The 20,944-nt window shown below is 46.2% G+C and overlaps 1 protein-coding gene across 1 annotated transcript in view; it reads left to right on the top strand.

The window, feature by feature from the left end:
- The first annotated feature begins 667 nt into the window (after window positions 1-667).
- Window positions 668-20,944, top strand: part of igf2r (insulin-like growth factor 2 receptor) — a 31,516-nt gene continuing 11,239 nt past the window's right edge. Inside the window, exons 1-29 of the mRNA XM_070925582.1 lie at window positions 668-801; window positions 2,136-2,275; window positions 6,942-7,060; window positions 8,624-8,722; window positions 9,289-9,421; window positions 9,685-9,796; window positions 10,052-10,160; window positions 10,247-10,406; window positions 11,534-11,723; window positions 12,348-12,451; window positions 12,902-13,066; window positions 13,257-13,400; window positions 13,603-13,758; window positions 13,920-14,057; window positions 14,402-14,552; window positions 14,660-14,828; window positions 14,983-15,098; window positions 15,231-15,390; window positions 16,003-16,179; window positions 16,274-16,369; window positions 16,546-16,647; window positions 16,762-16,924; window positions 17,602-17,778; window positions 17,948-18,094; window positions 18,806-18,984; window positions 19,460-19,547; window positions 19,685-19,894; window positions 20,020-20,150; window positions 20,611-20,714. Of these exons, the coding sequence (XP_070781683.1) occupies window positions 668-801; window positions 2,136-2,275; window positions 6,942-7,060; window positions 8,624-8,722; window positions 9,289-9,421; window positions 9,685-9,796; window positions 10,052-10,160; window positions 10,247-10,406; window positions 11,534-11,723; window positions 12,348-12,451; window positions 12,902-13,066; window positions 13,257-13,400; window positions 13,603-13,758; window positions 13,920-14,057; window positions 14,402-14,552; window positions 14,660-14,828; window positions 14,983-15,098; window positions 15,231-15,390; window positions 16,003-16,179; window positions 16,274-16,369; window positions 16,546-16,647; window positions 16,762-16,924; window positions 17,602-17,778; window positions 17,948-18,094; window positions 18,806-18,984; window positions 19,460-19,547; window positions 19,685-19,894; window positions 20,020-20,150; window positions 20,611-20,714 (4,073 nt within the window). The remainder of the gene's footprint in view (window positions 802-2,135; window positions 2,276-6,941; window positions 7,061-8,623; window positions 8,723-9,288; window positions 9,422-9,684; window positions 9,797-10,051; window positions 10,161-10,246; window positions 10,407-11,533; window positions 11,724-12,347; window positions 12,452-12,901; window positions 13,067-13,256; window positions 13,401-13,602; window positions 13,759-13,919; window positions 14,058-14,401; window positions 14,553-14,659; window positions 14,829-14,982; window positions 15,099-15,230; window positions 15,391-16,002; window positions 16,180-16,273; window positions 16,370-16,545; window positions 16,648-16,761; window positions 16,925-17,601; window positions 17,779-17,947; window positions 18,095-18,805; window positions 18,985-19,459; window positions 19,548-19,684; window positions 19,895-20,019; window positions 20,151-20,610; window positions 20,715-20,944) is intronic.

Raw genomic sequence — 20,944 nt, 5'->3', positions numbered from 1 at the left:
GTGAGCATTTTTGCCCTGAGCCGTACCTTTCAGGGACAGCTGCAGATTTCTCCCTGACTGAGGACTGACTCTCAACAAACTACTGACAAATGTGTAAAATAATAGGTTACGGGCGCGGGAGAAGGGCAGGATCGCTCACTCCGGGCTAAAAGTCTTTATTGTAAAAAGCGCCTGGTGGCTATGTGCCATCAGGAATGCTGCGTTCACGGAACATACAGTACTATCTTTCCATTCATATTCGGAAACATGACATATTACAGTTAATCAGGATTATTTCTGATGACATCTTTGGGGATATTTTTGCTGACTTTGGAAAGCTCTTTTTTTTTTTAAAGACATACAGCTGTTTTCATCTTGAGGCGGAGTGTTTTCGGTTTATAACTTACTTGGCAATGTAGGACTTTCTGTAAAATATGAAAAGCTCAGAAAACAAAAGGTTAGTTGCATGATCCCGCTTTAAGAAATGCTCAGCACGAAAACAACAACTTCGAAACTATCACATTTGTCCCACAGACCGTGGACGCAGCATTAGTCACCGTCATGAGAGTCATGTGACGTCCTGTCATGTGGTGCTGTCACTTCCTACTGATTTGGTCCATAGCGGATAGACTCTGCTGTATCATGTCGTCTTAGTTAGGCTCCACAGACAGTATCCACCACAGCAAACATGTTATTTCGGTATAAATCTGACCGTTGTTCGCCTCTGAAGCTGGCTCTTTGGTTAGTGGCGTGCCTGGGATGGTCGTTGGTCCGGACCGGAGCGGCGGAGGACAGCAGCCTGTGGTACCAGGACCTCTGCAGGTAACAAACACACCTCCGGCTGATACACACTGCAGCTATGAACAGAACAAACAACGTGTAAGATTACAGCATTTCATCCTGTTGCGTACATAGACCGTCGAGTTGGATTTAATTCAGAAATATGTTAGTTGATGATTTATTTCCTTGTCGCCAGACATGCTCGCCCGGTACCTCTCGACCCTTGACATTATAAGAAGGTCTCCTGTTAAATTTAGCTCATAAACAATCAGCCAGTCTGCTCTTTGTTTTGCTTAAAATATCAACTTTTAGATTCAATACCAACCTTACCGCTCTCAACGGCGCAAGCTAGCTAACAAACCGGTTGAAACAGTTGCTTTGTTTGAAAAATAGAATAAGTTTTAGTCAGCTAGCTAACTTGCTGTCGAATTAAATGAGCGCCACAACTCATTCAATTTGCCTCGAGCCAAAGGAGTAAGCGGTTATTATTGTTTTCATCGGGCTAAAGTGTAGCCTAGCTAAACGCTAACGTCACACGATAACTGTCATGTCACAGCTAACGCGGATTGTTAGCAGCGTCAAATGACATGTCTCCGGATAGGACCGTGGTATTGACAGCCTGTCCATTAAACCGCCGCGCAGGAGAGAGCGACGCCGCTTGTGTCGCAGCTAAAGTAAGCCGAGCGACCTGTTGTCTGAAGGCAAGTGTTGTCCCCGCTCGCTGGAGCCGTGTCCCCTGCAGCCGCTGTCCAAATATTGACACAGCAATAAGGCAGAAATGATAACCGGGTAACGCAGCCTGGTTGCATTTCGTTGACTTGTTTTGCTTCGCTAGCTTGTTCGCAATAGTTCACTAGAAACTTTTGCTATATAATTGCAATAAAGGGATAATTCAATGCCGTTATGGCGTCTTGACGAGCTAGTTGTGGTTAAGTGGGGTCCATGTAGAGAGACACCTTTGGGCACTTGAAGGTTCTCCAGAGTTAGTTGCTTAATTATAACTTCTTCTTTTTTTTTAATCCATGACAATATAACATAAATTCAACACTATAAGAAAAGGAGACCAAACAAATGAGTCGCAGGAACACTTTAGTGTATCCTCAGTATCAATGCAAGTAGGAAAACAATTCATGGATGATAACAAACTACTGTGAAGACAGAAACGTCACACATTTGCATTATTAATTAGTCCGTTTATTTTCTTGATTCATCAATGAATCACTCGACCCATTAAAATAATGGAAAATACCCACAATCTCAATTTCCTACGTCTTCAAATCGCTCGTCACAATGCGCTGCATAATAATGACTGACTGTCTGGGCTCAGTTCTGCTCTTGTCTTCATCACTTCCGTGCTTTCGTTCCTTGTGTTGCAGTTACAAATGGGAGGCTATAGACCAGGACAGTAATGTGAGCTACGCCCTAAAGCTCTGCGAGTCCTCGCCGACGACCAGCTGCGGCCCCGGCGCCGCTGTCTGCGCTCGGAACCTCACCACCAGCACAGTCCGGTCCGTGGGTGAGTACCGTCCACTGGGTGTACACTGGGATACAATGGTTTTCCACTAGGCATCTCTCATTAGCCAGGTGTAGTGGCATCACAATCTGTCCGAGAGAACATAAGAAAGACACAATAAATAAAGATTTTCTCTTCAGGCTAGTGTAATGGACATGGTGACATTTGAAGAGTTGTGAGTGTCACTGTGTTCATTGATGTTGGCTCCGAGGATTAAAAGGAATGCTGTAGTGCGGCTATTGCGATTTCAAGGGTGTCAGTGAACACTTCGTCGGCTCAGCCACCGTGACGACTCAGTTTTGCTACCTGTGAACTATGTGAGATAGCGGTGCCTGTGATTGGCCGAGAGTTAAAGGAAGTGGGTGTTTTCCTGCTGGTTCGGGAGTGAGAGTTAGGTGGGGTTTAGCGAGAGGCTAATTCAGAGCTAACAGCAGGATAACTGTCTGGTCGTTTTCCTGCTGCGTAGCTGGTGCCTGGCTCGCTCTCCCGAGTTTTTTTAGTTTTTTTTAATGCTTCCGATTGCCACAACAGCTCTGCTCAGGTGGCTCTTGCAGCTCCGCAGGGCGACAACCTGTGTAAAGTTGCAGATTCTCACCATGTCAACTTTGTCTCCAGCAGGAGACAAACCCAGTTAACAACCCCATCACACTGCTGTGTTATAATCCTAATGGCTCGGTTCATGTGAGCTAATGGACTGTTGTTGCTCTTTGACTCCCGATGTGTCTTAGTGTCTTATGACAGCCACACAGCAGCTGCGGCTCTTTAGCGGCACCGCAGGATTACATCTACATCCTCAGGGCTGTTGTGTTTGTATGACTGTGGAGCCATTTGTTGCGGTCGCAGTTTGATCGCAAACACCGCGTCTAGCCCGTCTCTGCGCGAAGCACGAAACTATCTGCGAGTTATCTGGCAGCAGGTCTGTGGCTGGGACTGCTGACATGCCCCCCTGAGGGGTTTTCTTAATGCTGCCGTATGGATTGGCCTTTCGGAGCTTTATCAGTACATTAGCAGATCCGATCTCCGCGCTGATGAGGCTGAATCTGCTGCTGCTGCTGCTGCTGCTGTTGTGTGTCAGCAAGTTCCACATCTCTGTCCTAGACGAGTACTCCTCACTGCAAGCTGCAGGTCAGGCAAGGCCCTGCACGTTTAGCACCGCTCACCACCCCAAAATAAGTTCATAAATTCATAAAAAACGTCATTTGAACATTATTCATTTGAACATTTTTTTACTCAGTCAGTCACTTCGTTATATACAGAGTTACCCTGACGCAGGTGCTGGCACTGCACAGTGAGGGGCGTCTTGTCCTAGATGGCCTGACGCGTCAAAGCCAACAAACTCACTTGCTTACTGCAATTCAGCCATTTAGACCACGAAATATCAACCAAAATCCCAGATGATGCGTGTCAGTGTACTACTAAGATGCTATACATGCCCGCGTTGGCATCGTGTGTCACTATTGGAGCCCCAGAGGCAGCCCCGATCTCTGTTAATCACGCCGGCGTAAATTGATTTAAGCTTAATTTAAGGCATCGGCTCCCAAACTTTTTTGGTCTGTTTGGAAGCAAAAAAAACAATCTTTATTGTTTATATATTGTTTATATATTATAATAATATTGGGACATTTAGTAGAGCTGAATCAATTATTTGATCAACGGGAAATCAATCGGCAACACATTTGATGATTGGTGAATCATTTGAGTCATTTTATCAGCTAAATGCCAAATATCTGCTGCTTCCAGCTTCTTAAACAACTTCTCTACGTTTTAACCCCCCCCCCCCCCCCACACACACACACACACACACACACACACACACGCGTGCACACAATTTAACAAATGAAAAGATTTGACAGAAATATCAAGGTTTTGAATCTCTGAAAGACAGAAGGCTTCCTGGTATATTTACGACACTCGTGTTTGTTTTGTTGTTTCCACATCACTCAGGTTCATTCAACTTTAGTTCCGCTCCACATTTTTCCACCCCAGGTCACGTGCACCCCCAAACAATGGGCCCTCTGGCCCTCTAATTAAAGGTTTGGGGGACGCAGCTCATTTGTGATGCATTTTGAGATGTTTTATAAGGAACGTCTCTCTGATATGCAGTCATCTGTTCTTATTTATAGCACTTGTCGCTCCATTGAATGGCTCCCCATATAGTGTTGAGCTACATGTGCTACACATGGGTTTTTTTGTTTTCTGTACTTGTGTTGCACAAATGGTGTTATAATCACATAATCATCCATTTTAATTTTTACCCAAAGATGACTTTTAGGCACTCAGGCTTACGTCACTAGTTTTGGGGGGGGGGGGGCTGTTCCTCAATTTCAGTTGCATCGCCGTCTTTGATTTGTGCCCATGACCTTTTCTAAAGAAGACAGGCTGCCAGACTGAGTTATTTCAGAGTCCCACAACAACAATTTGTCCTGCAGTCTGAGGTCCAGACCTTCCCCTTGTGACCAGTTGGTGTTTGGTAGCTCTCGGAGTGTCATCCGGCTCGGATTTCGGAGCGTGACAAAGGCTCTGGACTGAGGATTGCAGACTCACGTTGCCGGTCGGTCATGTTTTTTTTTTACGGCTTATTTTATTAAGATGTCCTCGTTAGATGCAAGTTATTTTTCAAGAGGAAGCTCAGACGTGGAAAAGTGAAAGAAACGCGAGACGGCAAACGGGAAGCAGAGTGATCAGATGAGTTGGTCATAGTGAGTTTTGTCATACATGCTGACTAATCACATGACCCAGGAGCGCATCATGGAGCGTAAACGCTCACAAACGCCAATCTCTCTCTCTCTCTCTCTCTCTCTCTCTCTCATGCTGCTTGCTTCAGGCTGTGTTCGTGCTGTCTGGTTGCTCAGAGACCACGCACGATCCGTCCTCGCACTTTGACATTCAGAGTCTCCCGTGCTCCCTCGAATCAAAGTCGTGGGAGTAACAAACTCACCTCGCTGCAGAGCCGAGTGCCTGTAAGGCGCTCTGCTCCTTTTACTGAGGGTCGGCAGCTGTAGTCGGTTTAGATTCACGTCATTTATTCCCACGGTTTCATAAAAGAAAGTATCGAAAATTAACGAGCAAATATTTTGCATTATCTATTGCTGTCTGATTGCTTTTAGACGTGAAAAGTGCCCGTCACAAAGTCCAAAGTCTTCAAATGTCTTGTTTTGAGTCCAAAAGACAATCAGTCAACTATCACAGAAGATAAAGGAAAGAGCCAAGTCATCACAATTTTAAAAGCTGAAAACCAGGAAATGTTTGCCATTTCTTTCTTGTCAACTGACGTTTAATGACTAATAAGATGCCAGTTAAATAGTTGCAGATTTGTTTTCCTGCCGATCAACTAGTCGACTGGTCGTTTCAGCTTTAATAGTAATGTAATAATGTAACATTTTGGTGATAAAACGTCTGTACTTTTACCTAAGTAAAGTTTTGAACATGCGGGGGTTAGTAATCTGTGTTTTTTTTTTTTTTTATCCATTAATTAATTTAACCATTTTGCGCTCTATTTTTGTACCTTTAATTGTACTTATATATATATATATATATATATATATATATATATTACTTGTATATTATAACTTTTGTTATTAATGTCACTGTTTACTTTTGTTACTTCTATTATTTTTGTGCAAATCCCTGTTTCCCTGTTAGGAAAACTGCAAAATGTACTGTCACTAACGAGATAGACCACCTCCCCCCCCCCCCCCCCCCCACCCACTTTTGTTGAGATAACAGAGATCAAGCAGCGAGTCCTGACTTCTGAGTTGGAACCAGAAGTGCAGCAGGCCGGGACATGTTTCGTCTGAACAGTCCAGCCTACAGTAGAGTCAGTTTTTGGTGTTAGTAGGTCACGCCACTGTTGTTCAGTCACATGCCTTAATGGTCCCTTTGTGATAACAGTCCCGCCGTATCAGAGGAAGCAGAGAGAGCGCATGCTCACACACACACACACACACCCAAAAGCTCATGCAAGTTTCCATTAGACTGGCTTTTATGGAAGGATCAAAAGGAACGAGAACCTTTTTCAATATTTCGTGACATTTTATATTTAACAAGAGAAACTGAACTGCGAACAAGAGGAACATGAGGTCATCGACTAAACACTGACATACACACAAAGGGAATTATAATGCTTCACCGAGAGCACTTTATTCAGACTGAATGTGTGTTAGACCGGACCTCCAAGAAGAAGGAAACTGATTATTCATTATGCCGAGCGTTGATTTGGTAGATTTGGTCTCGCTGCGTTTCTATCTGGCTGCGAGTTTATTAAGCCGCCCTGAACTGTTCCTCACATGCAGCACTTTTCCCACCGCTGTCTGTTATCTATTCAGATGATGAATGCAAAAGACTGACAGCAGGGTCGGGATATTATGGTCCCGGAGGTTTTATCTTGTGTGCTTTTGTGGGGGTTTCCAGGGCCAGCGGGTCAGTAGAGGTTGGAGGGTCAAGACGTCAGTCGGCCAGACTGTCTGCCACAGTGACATACAGGGATGCCCAGCCTGAGAAGGAGAGCCTGCGTGCGTGTGTGTGTGTGTGTGTGTGTGTGTGTGTGTGTGTGTGTTGGGAAAACCTTCATAGATATATGTAAAGAATCTTAATTGAATTCAGTGTTTGCGTGAAGAGTCCTAGTTGTTAATGAAATGCTCTGTAATTGACTCGTGTCTTGAATGTGCAGGTGAGCTGGCCTTGCAGAGGCTCTCTGCCGCTGTGCTGGATTTCAACGGCACCGAAAAATGCCCAGGAAGCGACAACAACATTCAGGCCAGCATCAGCTTCCAGTGCGGGAAAACCATGGTAAGACTTTGTGGTGCTCCAGGGTCTGTGTGTAGGCTGATAGGTGGGAGCAGCGGGGGCCGGCAGGATAAATCCGAGGCGCCCTTGTCACTTCCCTGGTTAACGCAAAGTGTCGAACACATATTGAAATACATTATTAACACTGGTCTTCTGCGAGTGTCTGCACTGGATCCACTCAACCACAGTCCTGCTTTCCTATGAGGGCTACAACACATTGTGTCTTAAACTATATTGCGATCACCTTTTTAGAAAGCTGCCCTTGAGTTGCCGCCCTCCTCCTTTAGGCTTGCCTTTTGTTTAGCTTTTGTACTTTTATAGCGTACGTCTTAAAATCCCTTGCTGTTAAATATATCTGATCTACGTAGTAGATGCTCTGCTTATTTGTCACGATTTAAAGAGCGAGCTGTGAGCTGCAACGGTGGCTCTATAGTGAGAGAGAACTTGTTTTTTTTGTTTTTTTTACTGCGTGTTTCCCTAAATTGAACAAATAGGGCCTTTCAGCCGTGGAAACCAACTTAATTAGCAGGTTATCAGCACAATCCCACACTTTCCCCCAACTTTGTCAGACACCTGATTAAGGATATATACAGAGAAGTTAATCAGGTTTGATCAGCAGAAATTCAACTGTAGATGCAGTTTATTGCATGTCGCCACTCACACGCTCCAAAGGTGCAAAATAATAAACTTTGCTGCGGCGTAAAGTTCCACCATGAACTGCCCCTGACACTGTTGCACAATGTAGCACAAGCGTTAATGTGCTTTGCTGTTTTGAGTCAATAATTTGTATTCAATACGTTACGTTATGACAAAAATGGATAGATAAAACAAAGATTAAACCCCTCCCATTATTTTTGAGCTTTCGTTTGGCCCGTATTTCCATGGGTTGAACTTATATATGTATATAAAACAAAAGACGTGGGGTTATGGGATGCCAGAAGCAGCCGTCTGCTGTAAGCGACAATGAAAGGAAGTGAATCTGTAAATAGAAGCCACACAGCAACAGTCACCTGCTATCTATGTGCTCACTTGAGTCAATGGTGTGTGTGTCTGCGGTTTTGGGGGGGGGGGGGGGGGGGGGGGGTGACAACGACGACGCATGTCATTTCCTGTCAAGGAAGGACTAGAATTCCAGTTTACAGAGTGCAGAGTGAAGAAATGAAAGTGGCTTTTATTAAACCTCAAAAACTCATTTAAAGCTGAAAAGAAGTGTGAGAGCCAATCTGTAATAACAGTCGCCGTTTATTTGTTTAGTTATTGTCAACACTTACAGACAAGATTTATTTTTACTAGATTGTTTATGCAGAAATGATGTCACTCACAAGTCTTGGGGAGTAGTTACCAATCGCAGGGAGACTATTGTGGACAAACAAATATATGTGTACATTTACAGCTATGTATATCCTGTATTATAACAAACACTGACTCAGAGCAGCCAACATGTTACCAAACCTCCCCTTAATGTCACGTCGCGCTTCCGTCTTTGCACTCTGATGCGTTAGCCACTCTTATTAACATGAAACTGTCTGTCTTGCCCGCGTTCCTCTTGTGTTGGTGTGCTTGCAGGGGACCCCGGAGTTTGTTGCCGTGTCTCAGTGTGTGCATTACTTTGAGTGGAGGACCTACGCCGCCTGCAAGAATGATAAATTCAAGCCACGGAAAGAGGTATGTGGTGTGGAACATGTGATGGGCAGCTGACTCAGGGTTTTTTTTGCGCGCAAGAAAGGAGCGAACTGACGCGGCGCCTGTTCGGGTGTGAAAGAAACGACGGGCCCAGAGAGGTGTTTTTCAGAAGCAATGTCTTCCCACGGAGTTTGAGGAGGTGTAGAGGACATGTCACATGTCGTCCCGGTGAAGCTGCTAACACGGAATGATTGAAAGAATGTGTGAAATGAATTGAAGTTGCTCTTTCAGCGACGGACACACATGTCGAACCATGGCAACAAGTCAGTTGACACATTTATGACGTACCATTTTTTCTTTTATAACGAACCCCAAAAAAATGACCCATTAATTAAAATCCAATAAAGGGAATCTGCTGGTCCTTTTTAGATGTGGACACATTAATCAGAGTTGCCATACTGTACAGACCTGTACGACCCCTGTACAGAACGAACCTTTTTATTGTAAGTCACTTCCACCATAACCCCCCATTTCCCTCCGAGCGCATCTTCAGGTGTTTATGAAAGCATGTCAGCGCTGCCGAGTAAGCTGCCCCCCCTCTCCCCCAGGTGCCCTGCTACGCGTTCGACGCGGACGGCAAGAAGCACGACCTCAGCCCCCTGATCAAAGTGAGCGACGGATATCTGGTGGACGACGGTGACGACAGCGTCGACTTCTACATCAACATCTGCCGGACTCTCGGTGAGTGAAGGGGCGGATCGGATCAGTCCAGGGCAACGCGGGATGTCCGGCTGGATTCTCTTCCGCTCACAGAGGGTTGGAAAATAGAGACGCCACGCAGTCAAGCCAGTCCCTGCAATCAGGGAGCCGCTGCAGCTTGATATTCGCGCGTGCCCAGTTTGACGCACATGCACCGAGTTGTTTTGCTATTAAATACAAACTTCCTTTTCTTTCCCATCTCCTCACATCCGTCCTCATCCTCTCTCTCTCTCTCTCTCTCACAGACCGCCCAGACAAATCCTGTCCAGAGGGCTCTGCAGCCTGCCTGATCACCAGTAATGGCTCCTACAACATGGGCTCTCCCACCCAGCAGCTGGAGCTGGTGTCCAGTGACAGGTATCGCGTTGGTGAACGCTGCACGGGGGCACTTGTCTGTTTGAGTCAGAGCGGAGGGGATGATTTGCAGCTGCTGTTCTGTTGCTTTGAGTTTAGATGTACTTGATGTGTTTTTGTTTAGTCCGCGTTGAGCTGCTACATCGCCATCTTTATTGGACAGAACTTTTACTTTTTGAAAAGGGGGAATGTCTTGAATCAGATTTTTTACTCGCCTCACTCGTTTTCTTGTCTCCTCTCCTCTCCTCTCCTCTGAAGACTGAGGTTGCAGTACAAATCCAGTGCCGGTTCGTCTCGTCCACACATCTGCAAGGAACACGACCCCGCCGTCACCATCACCTTCATCTGCCCGTCAAGCAGACACTCGGTAGGTTACACACACACACTCTTCACTGCACTCGCAGAAGCGTAACTCAATTCCTGCTGTGCTGAACGTGTCCTGTGGTCTCGCAGGGCAGCAATCCCACCATGACGGCAGAGTCGAACTGTCGCTACGAGGTGGAGTGGGTGACTGAGTACGCGTGTCACAGAGACTATCTGGAGAGCCATGACTGCAAACTGACCAGCGAAAAGCATGACTTGTCCATAGACCTAACGCCTCTCACCTTGAGCTGTAAGTAGTTCTCCCTCTAAACCCATTGAAATGTTTACGCCGTCTTTTATTTTGAAGTATTCACATTTGCAAATTTCACATTTAACAAAGCAACCTTTACCGTAGTGCTCAACTTGTCATTATGAACACACAAACCTTTGGCCATGCTTACCGCGTTGTAACGGTCTCAACGTAGGGAGAAATGACTAAACCTACGGAGGGAGAGGATGGAGGAAAGAGTAGTTGAAATTTATAGTTTAAAAATAAAAAAATAAAATAGCACTGGTGTATTTTTTTTGACACCTGACCTGTCCATGTGTCTTCTTATGTCATTTGAGTTTGGGACCCGTGCTCTTAACCTCACGTTTTTTTTTTGTTTCGTTTTTTATACAGTAATAAAACCCCCTTAAAGGAAGTGAGTAGCGGCCACAATGAACTTTTGCAAACATGTCCTCATTTCTCAGCCCGCTTCTCACAAACTACTCGAGTGAGCACACAAGCGCAGAGGAAGGTGTTTCTTCCCTCCACGGTCTGGAACCCCAGCCAGCCAGACTCTGCGACGTGAAACTCTGACGTTCCTTTCTCTCTTGAGTTATCCACGATTTGGACATTTAACCTTCAAGAATTATTGGCTCATAATGCCTCCTTTTTTTTTTTTTTATCTCAGTTAGATGAAGTAGCTTTATGCCACAGTTTACTGTCTTACTAGAAGTATCTCCTAGTGTTAATACCAGTGGTTGTACACATAAATGAAAGTCCAGTTTTGCCCGTATTCATTATCTTTTACAGGAATAGCTCCACATTTTTGAGAAATACGCGGAATTGCTTTGTTGCTGAGGATTGCGTGAAAAGATTTCAGTATTCTGACAGACATCCACATTTTTATTCATTTGTCCATTTGTGTAGGGATCACACGCCACATAAAACTCGACAACAGATACACAAGAGACGGTACAAAACGCAAACAACAGGTTACGTGCGTTACAAACGCGGAACTCGGAGCTCAACAAAAAGTACGCACGAAACAATACAAGCTCTTAATCCAACGTGGCCCAGTGACACTTACAGTAAGATGAAGATGACGATAATAATAAGTCACTGGACAAATATGTCAGCCTCAACCGGCGCCATTTTGTGTTTGTGTGCAGCTACAGATCATCCGTACTATGTGCATTCTGGGCCCAGTGAGGGGGACGAAAGCTACTTCTACTACCTGAACGTGTGTGGAGCGATCCCCACTAAGGAATGTGGCGACGACCCCTTTATATCGTCCTGCCAGGTGAAGACGTCCGGAGGCGTGAGGAAGGTGGCTGGACGAAGTCGGAACCAGACGCTGCGGTAATGTGTGAACGAAACTTTGCAGGAATTCGGAAGCCACATTTAAGCAAGACTGTATGTATGACCTCATGGAAGAAAAATGGCTCCGTCGTTCACTCACAAATGAAAAGCTGAATGCATTAGCAATAAAAAACCCCTCGCTCAGTTCAGCACTCGGACTGTCACCACATCGACACGCACGGCTGCCCAGCTTTAGGTAGCTCAACCCGCTGGCAGCCTCATTTGTGGGGCATCCAAAACTTTTGTTTGGCCATTATTATGTGAGGACGTTGCTCTCTGTTTGTCGGCCCGTGTAATGAAGCCCACAAACAAACAAATCTTATCAGTGCAATCTGATGAATTTACAGTCGCCGCAACACAAAGGTGAACGTGATGCAGAAGCAAACTCCCGTGTGACCAAAAAAAAAAAAATCCTTTTGATGATTTACCCCAATTTTTAGGTTGTACAAAGGTTTAATTTTTTCCAATATTTTTACTCTTTATAAAAGTAGAGACATACTACATAAAGTCATAAAAATGATCGAGGTAGACCATCTTAAACATTGGCTCACTGATGAAATGTCAAAGATTTTCTTAACTCTTTCACCTTCTAACCATGTTTCTCCCCCCCTCCCCCGTGTGTAGTTATTCAGACGGAGATCTGACTCTGATCTACCCAAATGGCAACAGCTGCTCCTCCGGCTTCCAGAGAATGACCATCATCAACTTTGAATGCAACAAGACTGCGTGTGAGACTGAAACCTTTTCCCCCCCTCGTTCTATCCTTGTAACTTTTACATTTCTTTACTTTGGCACCATCCGGTGGTAGTATCAAGAATGAACCTGGGGCAGACGGCAAGGCACGCTGCCGCCGTGAGATGGCCTTCTTCCAATACATTTTGTACATGAGGCTGAGGATGAATGGCGAGGTTGTTTTTGCATTTTCAAACTTAAACTTATCGAGACAAAGGGACGCTACATTCAAAGGTCAAAATAAGAGCAAAAGGCTACGCTCTCTAGTATTCTTCCTGTGCAAGTGTTCCTCCATTAAACATTTTTTTTAATCGAATTAGTGAATGATATGTGCATTTCCAGATAGCTCCTTTTTCATTCAAAATCGCCAGACAAGTGGAATCGCACCGTGACTTCATCTCAATGAATCCTTAATGGCTTGCCTTGTTTTTTTTTTAATCCTGCAGCTGACGGCGGGCGAGGGACTCCAGCTTTTGCGGGGGAGACGGACTGCACTTATTACTTTGACTGGCAGACGGCCTTCGCCTGCGTCAAGGAGAAGGAGGACCTGCTCTGTCGAGTCAGAGACGGCCACAAACACTATGACCTGTCGCCCCTCACAAGATACCCCGGTGAGTTTACCAGCTCAGCAGTCAAACTCCCCTTTGGGTGGTGCTCACGCTTTATTTCCTTTCTATTTATTACCGGGCCTTCGAGCTTTGTACTGCTGGTTTGCAGTATTATGCTTATCATTTGTGTGTGCGTGTTTCCATCGCTTCTGTGCTTGCCTGCTGTGGCTTAACATCTGCTGTTTCTTTTCAGGGTCAGATGGCAGTGGGAACTGGGAGGCGGAGGATGCTAGATCCCCGAAGTCGGACTCGCGATTCTACCTGAACGTCTGTCACAAAGTGATCCAGACGGGAGGTGCCGCCGGCTGCCCGGTGAACGCCTCCATCTGCGCCGTGGGTAAGAGTCTTCACAAGGACGTGGGCTTCTGGAGACTACCGGAATGAGACTTATTTTATCAGTGATGGTGGTACAAAGGGTGTAGGGAAGCCCTCCGGCCGTCACATTTGTTCATCTTTTTATACGGTTGTCGACCATTAAAAACACATTAGCAAGCCGTACCTCATCAGGGCAGTTTATCGATTGTGTCTCTCTGCTTCAGATAAGAATCACAGGGCCATCAGCCTGGGCGGCTTCCTCTCGTCTCCCCAGAAGACAAAAATAGGAAACGACATCAGGCTGGTGTATACTGACGGACATTTCTGCGTCAATGAAAAGAAGAGGATCCAAACCATCCTGACCCTCAAGTGCAAACCAGGTATGATGAACAGAGAGCTAAGCAGGCGTTCATTATGTTTTCTCTTCAATATTTTATTACTTTAATCTCTTTTCCCCTCTGGTTTCTGTTTGGTTGCCGTGTTGTCGCTGCTTGTTGCGGACGTTGGAATCAGTCCTCCCACGCTTCTCTTGTCTTCACAGGATACCTGGAGAGCGCTCCCGTCCTTCGCAGCGTTTCGGCCGACGGATGTGTCTACGAGTTGGAGTGGTACACCGCCACCGCCTGCGTCCTCTCGAAGACGCAGGGAGACGACTGCAAGGTGGAGGACCCTCAGGCTGGTACGACACTCACACACACACACACACAAAGTTTGATCAATGCGATTTCGGACTGATCGAAATTTTACTTGAGCAAGAAAAAAACAGCACTGAAGGCCAGACGAGTCTTTTTAAACATTGATTTTTCAGGGAAAACGAGCAGAAGCACTAATTGACACAGGGAGTAGCCTGATTTTTACTTTGCCAGGGTCTAAAAGGTCAAATCCAACTGATTGCGAACTTAGGTCGCACCTTTAATGTCACATGAGAGCCATCTAGCTGTTGCAGCCTGATCCGTGCCATTGCCTTTTTTTTCGGGCCCTGTGCTGTTTGACAGACCCTGACCAACCCCTGTCGCTCCACAGAGCTCTCTTTCGACCTGTCGCCTCTCTCCAAAGCCGCCGGTGGCTTCTACAACCTGTCCAGTGGCAACTACGACTACTACATCAACGTCTGTGGTCCCGTCAATGTGGTCAACTGTCCCGACAAGGCCGGAGCATGCCAGGTCGAAAAGAGGTAAGAAGGGCATGCAGCTGTCTACCGTCACGTGGGTTGATATTGTTTTCGTTATTGAAATTGAGACCTTGTAGTCCGTGTTATAATTCGTCCCTCTGCCTCTTCAGCTCTTGGAGTCTTGGGCAAGCGAACTCCCGCCTGTCGTACTACGACGGCCTGATCCAGCTGACCTACAGTAACGGCTCCCAGTACAACGACGAAGGACACACTCTCAGATCCACACTCATCTCTTTCCTCTGTGACCCAGAAGCCGGCGCTGGAAAACCCGAATTCCAGGCAAACCTCCTCCCTCCCTCCCTCCCTTTCCTTTTCATTGTTTTATTGTTTTAGTTTTACAACTCACGTCTATTTAAGGCACATTTTCTACCTCACCTGTACGAGCTGTATTCATCTATACATTTTAATCTTGTCTTCATTTTTATGAATCCAGACTGAGGACAAGTACACTTACAACTTCCGCTGGTACACATCCTACGCATGTCCGGAAAGGCCTCATGAGTGTTTGGTGACGGACCCCAACACGCTTGACCAGTACGACTTATCCAGGTACCTCATGGACGCATTAACACACTTAAATAGTCACAAAATCAAGCAAAACCAGAAGACACGGATTCAGTGTGGGACTGTTACTGTGACCTCCTCCTCACCTTTTTCGTTTTGACCTCCTTCTGCCTCCAGCCTGTCACGCTCCACCTCCGGCAGCAACTGGCAGGCCATGGATTTGTCCGACACCCTGAACCTGAAGAAGTACTACATCAACATATGTCGGCCCATCAACGCCGTGCCGGGCTGCGACCGCCACGCGTCCGTCTGCCAGATGAAGTACATATTCGAGCAGGTCTGCAAAAGCCAAAGCTGACTTCAGAACTAACGTCATGAGATTTTAGGGCGTTTTTTTTTTTTTTTTTTTACATGAGAATCTAGAGGAAGCTTAGTGCACCTGCAGATGGACCTTTATTCATCCTGATGGACATTTTTGTGCCACAGACGGTCAATATATATATAGATATAGATATATAGATCTACTATGAACGAGCCGAGCCTCCTCAGCAAGCACAGTTGGCTCTGAGCAGTCCTATACAGCGCGTTGGCGTTGCTAGTCCAGGCCAGTTTGTTGTCCTGGTGGACTCGCAGGTGCTCGTAGTCCTCAATGGAAGCAGGATACAGGGCAGTCTTCTTTTTTCCTGGGGTCCATCCAGCTGATACAGAGAAAACATTAGCAGTCATTTGGAGTTGTGTGTCTGTCAGTCCAGTGTTTTCTGTCTCTTTAGCTCCAAAATGCTCCACTATGTCCGCCAGGTAGTTGCTAACTGTGTCTGTCTGCTGTGTGGTTTTTACCTCCTGAATATTCACGTGATCAGTCATACTGTAAATAACAGCCTTTTATTGTGTATTGTGTCTTGAATGTGATTTAGGATGCTGTTTTTTGTGTCCTCCCCTCTGTCTTCAGGGCTCTCCAAAGGAGGTCGTCTCGGTCAGTAACATGGGCATGTCCAAGCGAGGGCCGATCATCGAGGGGCGGGACCGGCTGCTGCTGGAGTTCACGGGCGGCTCCGTCTGCATGTCGGACGGCCAGAAGCTCGCGTACACGACGCACATCCACCTGGTCTGCTCCAGAGGCGCTGTGGTGAGTCGGCACAGTCCAGACAGGAGGGCTTGTTTGTTAACGCCGAATGTGTTTGTTACGTGTCTGAGATGTGACTGTGTTCCACACTGTGCAGTCGACAAGCCCGCGGTTCCTGATGTACCAGAACTGTACCGCCAACTTCATGTGGGAGACCAGCGCAGCCTGTGCCATCACCACCACCAAGAACAATGTGAGTTCACTGATACTGCAAACATATTGCACATTCTGATTCAACTTCTTCGCACACACTGACAGGACAACAATTTGGAAAGATTTTTTTGCTGGAAAATGTGTATGATTTCAGATAATGAAATATTCTGAAGTGGTTGGAAAGATTAAAAACACGATGATGTTTTTGTGTCTCAGAGCTGCGCTGTGGTGGACCCCAACACTGGCTTTGAGTTCAACTTTCAGCTTTTGGCTACTAAGACCGGGTACAAGACAAATGCAAATGGCAAGGACTTCCTGGTAAGACGGACACCTTGATAGTGCTCTGCCAACAGTAAATAATGTCCACCAAATGTCCAGTGAGACAGCGCTCCCTCTCCAAAATTATAATCTCGCCTGCTTTCCACCCTGTAGGTGAACATCTGCTCAGAAGTGGCAGAATGCGGACAGGGCATGGCTGGCTGCGAGCTGGAAGACGGGCATCCCTCCAGCCCAGTGGGGGTGGAGAAGACCCTCCAGTACTCCACTGATGGCCTGCTCAAACTGACATATAAGGGACCCCTGGACAGTCCCACAGGTACCAAGGATGCAAAAACCCTCTTTTCTGCCATCAGAATCAGTATTGACTTTACTCCGATCGGCTGTGGTGCATTTTTGCATTTCCTGTATGCACAGCTGCAGGTTGTGAACAGGAAATCACCAGTCGGCTGTGTAGATTTGGCTATTACTCTGTTGCGTTGATTTGGTGAGTCTGGTATAGCCAGGTCCTTTCAGCACAGAGTGCAACGCAAAGTAGACTCATGTCAGTGTACTATCAAAAGGGGAGTTTGTGTTCGCCCTCAGAAAGTGGAAGCTAGCAAGCTAGGCTAACTAGCTTTGCGAGTTCAGCCCCTGCACACTCTTTCATGGGTCCATGAACCAGGTCGTCCTGTAACCTCAGCACTCTGTCTGTTCCTCTGAGTGTGTATATATAATCTGTATATATATATAGATATGTACTGAGAACAGTGTGGGGCAAAGCTTAACAGCGTCGGCCTTCAGCTGGTTCGCTGCTCGTGTGGCCGTCGGAATAGAAGTGACGTAACAAACTACTTTAAGTGCCCGCCCACACATGTCAAATTACAGGACTGGCATCATGTAGGGGACAATTTTGACCAAATAAGTACACAAGTGAAAACAAGGCCACTTTAAAGAGCCAAATGTTTTCTTGACTCTCATTCCACCTGTTCATTGAAATGATTCTGTCGTCGCCAGCGACTCGGGACACCTTCACCATTAACTTTGTGTGCGACCTGAACGCTCAGACTGGCTCGTTGAAACTGCTGCGAGAGGACATGAGTTCTCTGCCGCACCACGTGGTCCACGATGCCCTGTTTGAGTTCTCCACTGCTCTGGCCTGCGTCCCTGCTCCGGTTGACTGCCGCATCAGTGGTATGGACGGACACACACACACACACACATCTAGATCGTTCATGTTTTCAGTCGAAGTGGCAACATAAACCAGGTGTCGATAAGTGTTTAGAGGGCTGAGTGAAGTTTGTTTGCAGAGTGGAATCATTGACTTGTGCGTGTAAACATTACTTCCTCTCCTACCTCCTAGATTCCCACGGTAATGAGTATGACCTGAGTCACCTGACCCGGGACGGAGACGACAGCCCCTGGATCGCCATCGACACGGATGTGGTCAAATCGCGCAGCTTTTACATCAACGTCTGTAAACCCCTCCCCCCCATGAAAGAATGCCCAGGTCAGTGTGCTCGTCCATGTGTCCACCCACACGTGCACGCGGCAATCACGAGGTTTAGACTGAAATATGGGGGTTTGATATTAAGATAAATAGATAAATGTTGGCCTTGGAATTGCATAGTGACAACTTTTGTTACCCAGGTCACTGATTTCAAGCCAGTAGTATTTCGAAACAAACAAAATGAGTTGTCCAAGTTTTTATTTTGCAGCGATAGCAACGATTAATCGATTAGCCAGTGGAAAGAAAATGAATCGGCAACTATTTTTGGTAATCAGTTGATCGTTTCGGTCATTATTCAAGCAAAAAGGGTTTGCTGCTTGACAGTAAATTAAATATACATTTGGTTTCGGACCACTGGCCGAATATATATATATATATATATATATATTTTAAGGACATCACTTTCACTTGGTGGTAGGCAATTAATCGATTGATTCTAGACAACAATCAGCAGATGAATCCCTAATGAAAATAGTTGCAGCCCTACACACACGTAGTAACAGTGCTCTAAGCATCAGTTTGATCATTTTAATTGTGATTTAGCCCACCATCGTTCCATTTTATGTTACAAGGCTCCTAAGACTTGGAATCATAGCAGGAACAATGTGGACACTGAACAATACAACAACAGACAGTATATCAAATCACAAAGTCCGACCGACATCAAAATATTTACATTCCCGTCCGTTACGTACGTTCTCTTCTCTCCAGTGGGTCCTTTGGGTGCCTGTGGCCTGATTGACGGACGGAGCTACAACCTGGGATACGTCCAGTCCAGCCCACAGGCGGCGGGGGACGGCTCCATCAGCATCGTGTACCAGAACGGGGAGCGGTGTGGATCCACGTCCCGCTACTCGACGCGCATCATCCTCCAGTGTGATGACAACCCAGTGAGTGTCGGAGCTCCCACTCTGAGCCAATGTCACAGGCTGTGCTGCGGAAACAGCTTACACGTAGAACAGCCGCTTCAGTCCACCGTCTCTGTCTACACAGGATGCGTTCAGGCGCAGTATTGAGTGTTAGTCATCCGCAGCACTGTTGGTAATCATGTAAAGCGGACCGAATAGACTTGAAGCATAAAAACACCTCCAGTCATGGGTCATGCGCGTGTAAAGATCAAGTGAAACGTGGTTTGTTTCATGACACAAACATGCCAGAATTTTCTTTTTAAAAAGCACAGTTTGTACCAGCTTGTGTTAGTCGTGTTGTTGTGTTGTTTACTTTGCACACTGGCTGGAACAGTTGCACAACAAAGTCCGTCCTCAGCTCCGCGCACGCAAACAGATTACGTTTTCAAGACATGCAACTTACCGGCTGAACGGCTGGCACTTTAATGTTTGTTTGTGCACGTGTGTCTATTTCTAGGGCTCCCCCATGTTTGACCGTAGAGACGGTTGCGAGTATGTCTTCATCTGGAGGACATCTGAGGCCTGCCCTATCAGGAAGTCTCAAGGTGAGGACTGTGGAGACCAACATTTTAAGATTAAAACCCGCTATTAACCTGGTTATTGAGTCATTTGTGCAGAACAAATACTGACATTTAAAATGTGACCGGTTTGCATCTGACTTGTCCAAACTTTGTCCTCCCAGGTGACGACTGTCAGGTTCGTGACCCCAAGAGCGGCTACCTGTTCAACCTGAGCTCTCTGAAGGGTCGAGATTACCCCATCAAGAGTGATAAGTACACCTACCACCTGTCGGTCTGCGGGGGGCTCCAGAAAGGCATCTGCACCCACAAGGACACGGGCATCGAAACGGTCTCCTCCTGCCAGGTGGAGGGTGACACCCACAAGATTGCAGGTGTGCAGAATTGCAAATGTCAACCACAAAACCGAATAGCTGAATATTCTGACATTTGACGTCGCATCGTATGTACGAACTTTCATGTGTGTTGTGTTTTCACTTCTGTGTGTGTGTGTGTGCAGGAATGGCAAACCAGGTCCTGAGTTACGTGGGAGACCAGCTCATCCTGAACTACACTAATGGAGAAACCTGCCATAAGATATATAAAAGATCCACCGAGATCTACTTCTCCTGCCACCCTGACAGGCACCCTGTGAGTTTCACACAAAGACGGGAAAAAAAAAAAAACAACCAGCAGATCACACAGCTCTCACTGGGTTGTAATGGGTTGTAACTTTAAAAAAATGTGTTAATGGGGCGGCAATATACTGAAAAAGCCATTATTTTGTAGTCTGTTTCCACTTAAAAACATCAGACAGGCGCTGCAAATCTGCCTGAATGTGACCCTGTGCTTTAATATTGTTAAAAAATATATATATTTATACACACTCTTATCGATTCAAATCTTTGTCTCAGTGTAGTTTTGGGAGCATTTGTTCACTGCGAGCTGTTGGGGGGTGATTATTGGTGGCGAGCTTGACAACTACACATGTCTTTCCCCCAAAGTGTCAGACGTCTCCGTTTGACGTTTCTTCATATAAAATACAGGAATGCGTCGCAGCCCTCTTATCGGCGGTTACTGATCGTGTGTTTGTGTTGATTCACTTGTTAAGGGAGCGCCAGAGTTCATCAAGGAGACTCCAGACTGTACCTACCTGTTCAGCTGGCCCACGGCTCTGGCCTGCGTCTCGGTCAAAACCACCGGCTGCTCCTACAAGTAACGATCCTCCACCGCCTCCTCTTTTCTCCCTCCTCCTCTCTTCCTTTAAGTGGACCTGTACCCTTCAGCTTCAGCGAAAAACCTATGACCTAGATTAATGAAAAATACTCTGAGCAGGGCTGACATCATGATTAAAGCTAATTTGCTATGTGGGCGATTCATTGGTTAGTTAAAAGTGAATTGTGTGTTTTCATTTGTTTTAGCTAACTGTTCACTTCCGAGTGAAT

Source organism: Enoplosus armatus, chromosome 19, assembly GCF_043641665.1.
Source record: "Enoplosus armatus isolate fEnoArm2 chromosome 19, fEnoArm2.hap1, whole genome shotgun sequence".
Lineage (NCBI taxonomy): Eukaryota > Metazoa > Chordata > Actinopteri > Centrarchiformes > Enoplosidae > Enoplosus > Enoplosus armatus.
The sequence above is the reverse complement of the archived record's forward strand: the minus strand, read 5'-3'. Positions and strand labels throughout refer to the sequence as shown.